Raw genomic sequence first — 6000 nt, 5'->3', positions numbered from 1 at the left:
CCAGATGTTTTGGAACTACATTTCCCATGATGCTCAAATACTGTGTGCTGTGTTTCCAAGGGTATGTAGTCCCAAGGGAGGGGGCGAGCACGCTGACTAACCCCCAGCCAGAACGGCTCGGATGATGGGGGCAAGCTTACTGAGGAGAAACAGGAAGTGAGAAATTCAGACAAAGAAAAAAAACATTTAGAAGGGAAATGGAAGGAAAAGGTAAATGAACCAACAATGCACTAGCCTATAAGGAACCAATTTAGAAAATAAAAAACAAACCTTTACAACCCCTTTAATAGAAAATAGAATACAAAAACTGTAAAATACAGTATATCAGTGAAGACGGTGTACCTTTCCAACCCCTTTGTGTATAAATGAAATATAATACCCTCATTTGTGATTCATTGCTGTCACATTGTACTGTATATACCGCCAAGACAAAATAAAATTATACATGGATTACTTTTTCAGCGCTACATTGTTATTTCTTTATTCATTTCTGGAGACAACAAAATATAGATATAAGAGTTAAAAATACACATATAAAAAAATGCACTATTTGAAACTCCAAAAAAAATAAAAAAGTATTCAGTACCATATATGCATTTTCTATTTTAAAAAGTTGTCAATTTTTTTTAAAATTATAATTTAAAAGGAATAGCAAATTAAAACGTATACTGGGATTAATACTGTCATGTTATAGTTGACTTAAAATGTAACTAAACCCAGGACCCTGCATTCACTATATCTGATCTCCCACAGTACACAGGCGATACAGTAGATAATATACATATACTGTGTGGGGCTGTTTTTCTTTCTTTCCAAACTATTTGTATTTCTCTTGCTTAAGTCCTGAGACCCACACAGCACAGCTAGGTAGATCATACCACTTACACTTAAAGAGTACACCTCTGTGCATCCCTAGTCTACTGATTGGACAGTGAAGGAGCAGCAGCAGACTAATGAGATCAACTCTCTGCTCTCTAAGTTATTTCCTCCTATCAACATGTTTCTTGTCAATACATTTGCATTCAGCATTCCTGGTCCTGACCCCCCCCCCCCCCCCCCCCCCCCCCCGACTGCCGCTGTACAGGGGATTGCAGGAGGCTACTGCGAAGGCAAACTATGGTGGTTTTTCGTGATGGCTGTGCAAATGCTTGAGACCCCTAAATCTCAGTCTATAAATAAACATCTTATTAACTATCACAACATTTCCAAAAATTCACTTGTAGACGAGGATGACAGAGCACTCCTGGCTAGATCCTGGAATAAAGAGCAGCAAATATCTAACGAGAAGACACGGTGGCAATATTTCCTGGGATAGAAGCTTTGGTTGGCATATACAATGCAGCAAATTACTGGCAATAAAAACTTGAATCAAAATTTGCATCACAATTAAATTTTTCATCAAGGAGGAGCAATGGTAAACAATAGCTCATTAAAGCATACAATACATGGCCAAACGTTGATGGACACATGACCATCACACATATATGAGCTTGCTGGAAATCCAGCAGTCACAACTCTTCTGAAAAGGCTCTGCACAAAATTTTGGAATGTGTCTGTGGGGATTTGTGTATACTTGTGAGGTTCGATACAGGCATGGGGTGAAAAGACCCAATCCCATAGATGTTCAGAAGAGCTGAGGTTAGGTTCTGAAGCTGGATGAGAAGATCGGAGTCCAAAGGTTATTTAGTAGGGTTGAGATCTGGTACTGATGTTGGGTGAGAAGACCTGATCCCAAAGGTGTTCAGTAGGGTAGAGGTTAGGTACCGATATTGGGTGAGAAGACCCGATCCCAAAGGTGTTCAGTAGGGTTGAGGTTAGGTACTGGTGTTGGGTGAAAAGACACAATTCTCAAAGGTGTTCAGTAGGGTTGAGGTCATGTTCTAAAGTTGTGTGAGATGACCTGATTCCAAAGGTGTTTTGTAGAGTTGAGGTTATGTTCTGAAGTTGGATGAGAAGACCTGAGTCCAAGGGCTATTAGTAGGGTTGAGATCTGGTACTGATGTTGGGTGAGAAGACTTGATCCCAAAGGTGTTCAGTAGGGTTGAGGTTAGGTACTGGTGTTGGATGAAAAGAGACGATCTCAAAGGTGTTCAGTAGGGTTGAGGTTAGGTACTGATGTTGGGTGAAAAGACACAATCTCAAAGGTGTTCAGTTGGGTTGAGGTTAGGTACTGATGTTGGGTGAAAGGACACAATCTCAAAGGTGTTCAGTAGGGTTGAGGTTAGGTACCGATATTGGGTGAGAAGACCCGATCCCAAAGGTGTTCTGTAGGGTTGAGGTTAGGTCCTGATATTGGGTGAAAAGACACAATCTCAAAGGTGTTCAGTAGGGTTGAGGTCAGGTTCTAAAGTTGTGAGATGACCTGATTCCAAAGGTGTTTTGTAGAGTTGAGGTTATGTTCTGAAATTGGATGAGAAGACCTGAGTCCAAGGGCTATTAGTATATTAGTAGGGTTGAGATCTGGTACTGATGTTGGGTGAGAAGACTTGATCCCAAACTTGTTCAGTAGGGTTGAGGTTAGGTACTGGTGTTGGATGAAAAGAGACAATCTCAAAGGTGTTCAGTAGGGTTGAGGTTAGGTACTGGTTTTTGGTGAGAAGACCCAATCCCTAAGGTGTTCAGTAGGGTTGAGATCATGTTCTAAAGTTGTGTGAGATGACCTGATACCAAAGGTGTTTTGTAGAGTTGAGGTTATGTTCTGAAGTTGGATGAGAAGACCTGATCCCAAAGGTGTTTTGTAGAGTTGAGGTTATGTTCTGAAGTTGGATGAGAAGACCTGATCCCAAAGGCGTTCAGTAGGGTTGAAGTCAGGGCTCTGTGCAGGACACTCAGGTTCCTTCACACCCAACTGGTCAAACCATGTCTTGATAATGCTGGCTTTGTACACAGGGGCAAAATCAGAAAGGGCCTTCACCAAACTGTTTTCCCAGTATTTGAAAAGCACAATTGTCTAAAGGGTCTTTGTAGCATTAACAGAACCACTGGGAACACCTGAACTCAATTATTTAGTGGTTAGGCGGTCCACATACATTTGGCCATATAGTGTAGGTACGATTGGTGTATGGGTATGCTTTCTCAATCACAAGTGGCTTTGTGGATCACCTGCAGTCATTGCAGAAGTCAACAATCCTTTCTTTCATGTCCAGGCCGATTATGGTTATTCTTTTTTTTTTTTTCAAATCATGGTGAGCTCTGGGTTAAGCAAAGATGCATGGTGCACATCATTTTGAACTTTGACACTGGCTGTCATTTCCTTCTGGATTTTTCAGAACAAGCTGCTCATACTCATTAGAACACATTGGGAGCTGCTCATACTGAGACACGGGAAAATCAGGCTCATAACTATTTGATGCTGCTTCACATGAACGTCCTTCTAAATTCAATGCCAGCTGGTTCATACTGCAGAAAAAAAAAAGAAAAGGTTTAGAATATATTTCATGTAATTTTTTTTGTATTCCTATTATACAATAAATATGTAATAATCTCAAAAATGTACGTCCTATTTTAAAGCGGACCTTGCAATAAAATTCAAGGTCCATTTTTACCATCCAGGTTATTTCTCCCCCGTCACAAATCACCTAATGATAGCAGTTCCAAAAATTCACTTGTAAAGGCACCTAGACGAGGATGACAGAGCACTCCTGGCTAGATCCTGGAATAAAGAGCAATAAATATCTAACGAGAAGACACGGTGGCAATATACACTATGGGCTAGATTCACATACCTTTAGGCGGGCGTATCGTATCTCCTATACGCTACGCCGCCGTAACTTTGAGAAGCGAAGTATGGTATTCTCAAAGATTTTGCCACCGAAGTTATGGCGGCGTAGCGTATTAGGGCCGGCTATAGCTCGACTAATTCAAATGTTGAAGCTGTGGGCGTGTTTTATGTATATTAAGTGTGACCCCACGTAAATGACGTTTCGATCGAACGGCGCATGCGCCGTCCGTGGACGTATCCCAGTGCGCATGCTCCAAATGACGTCGGCAAATCGTCAATGCTTTTGACGTGAACATAAATTACGGCCAGCCCCATTCATGGACGAGTTACGCAAACGACGTAAAATTTGAAAAATTCGACGCGGTTCCGACATCCATACTTAACATTGGTGGTTTATATTTACGCCTGAAAACCCCTTACGTAAATGGCGTATCCTTACTGCGACGGCCGGGCGTACGTTCGTGAATAGGCGTATCTAGCTGATTTACATATTCTAGGCGTAAATCAGCGTACACGCCCCTAGCGGCCAGCGTGAATATGCAGTTAAGATACGACCGTGTAGGAGACTTACGCCGGCCGTATCTTAGCAACATTTAAGCGTATCTCAGTTTGAGCATATGCTTAAAGTTGCGACGGCGCGGATTCGGACTTACGACGGCATATCTACTGATACGCCCGTCGTAAGTCTACCTAAATCTGGCCCTATATTGTCAAAAGTATTAGGACACCTGCCTTTACATGCACAATAACTTTAATGGCATCTCAGTCTTAGTCCATAGGGTTTAATATTGAGTTGGCCCACCCTTTCCAGCTATAAGAGCTTCAATTCTTCTGGTAAGACTGTCCACAAGGTTTAGGAGTGTGTCTATGGGAATGTTTGACCATTCTTCCAGAAGAGCATTCGTGAGGTCAGGCACTGATGTTGGGCGAGAAGGCCTGGCTTGCAGTTTCCGCTCTAATTAATCCAAAAGGTGTTCTATTAGGTTGAGGTCAGGACTCTGTGAAGGCCAGTCAAGTTCCTCCACCCCAAACTCACTCATTCATGTCTTTATGGACCTTGCTTTATGCACTGGTGTGCAGCCATGTTGGAAAAAGAAGGGGTCGTCCTCAAACTGTGAACACAATGTTGGGAGCATGAATTTGTTCAAAATTTCTTGGTATGCCGACGCCTTAAGAGTTCCCTTTACTGTCACTAAGGGGCCTAAACCCAACTCCTGAAAAACAACCCCACACCACAATCTCTCCTCCACCAAATGATTTGGACCAGTGCACAAAGCAAGGTCCATAAAGACATAGATGAGTGAGTTTGGGGTGGAGGAACTTGACTGGCCTGCACAGAGTCCTGACCTCAACTCAATAGAACACCTTTGGGATGAATTAGAGCAGAAACTGGGAGCCAGGCCTTCTCATTCAACATCAGTACTTGACCTCACAAATGCGCTTCTGGAAGAATGGTCAAACATTCCCATAGACACACTCCTAAACCTTGTGGACAGCCTTCCCAGAAGAGTTGAAGCTGTTATAGCTGCAAAGGGTTGGCCAACTCAATATTGAACCCTACGGACTAAGACTGGCCATACATTTTACAATTTTCATCTACAACTTTCCTTTAGATTTACCAAAACCTTATAAAATGAGGTCACAGTTAAACACTTTCAATTTTGTATGCAATCAGGCAGGCCCTTGTACTACATAGTTGAAGGTAAATCTAAAAGAAATTGATCAAGAAAATTGTATGGCCATGTGCGTGTAAAGGCAGGTGTCCCAATACTTTTGACAATATAGTGTACTTGGGTGACCTATCATGAGATTTTGCCTGCTCTCCATTACCTGGCTGGAATGACTCTCGGAAGGACAGTGAGATCACACCCAGAGATGTTGAAGAAAGGGACACTGTATGTATAAATCTAACTTTTATTTTAATCTTAGAGATCTAAGGCCCTAAATGTCGGCCCTACATTGTTCTGCAAGGCCCACGTTAACTTCCTAAAGTATACCTAAATCTAAACAGTTTTTCAAAATTTTGGATGGAGCTAGGAATGATAAAACCCCTTTTTGGTGTTTTTCTACCATCTGCGTCCCACTGGGGAGATATCCCTTCACTTCCAGTCCAGAAGGCACATCAAGACCCATGTGGAAGAAAAATATATTTTAAAAAACATTCTTAATATATTTTTCTCAAATATATTAACATATATTTGAAATACTACAATTTTGACCATATTTAATATATTTCAAAAATATATTTCAATATATTTGTGAATATATTTTGCAAATAT

General features: G+C 41.4%; 1 protein-coding gene across 8 annotated transcripts in view; it reads right to left on the bottom strand.

Moving 5' to 3' along the window:
- Nucleotides 1-3139: 3139 nt before the first annotated feature.
- The window catches only part of VSIG4 (V-set and immunoglobulin domain containing 4), an 81279-nt gene continuing 78418 nt past the window's right edge, over nucleotides 3140-6000 (bottom strand). For all 8 annotated transcript variants that reach the window (XM_040322917.1, XM_040322918.1, XM_040322925.1 and 5 more), the window contains one exon: nucleotides 3140-3399. In XM_040322917.1, the coding sequence (XP_040178851.1) occupies nucleotides 3222-3399 (178 nt within the window). In that variant the 3' untranslated portion in view covers nucleotides 3140-3221. The remainder of the gene's footprint in view (nucleotides 3400-6000) is intronic.

Source organism: Rana temporaria, chromosome 9, assembly GCF_905171775.1.
Source record: "Rana temporaria chromosome 9, aRanTem1.1, whole genome shotgun sequence".
In the NCBI taxonomy this organism is placed as follows: Eukaryota; Metazoa; Chordata; class Amphibia; order Anura; family Ranidae; genus Rana; species Rana temporaria.
This window is presented reverse-complemented; position numbering and strand designations above follow the sequence as displayed.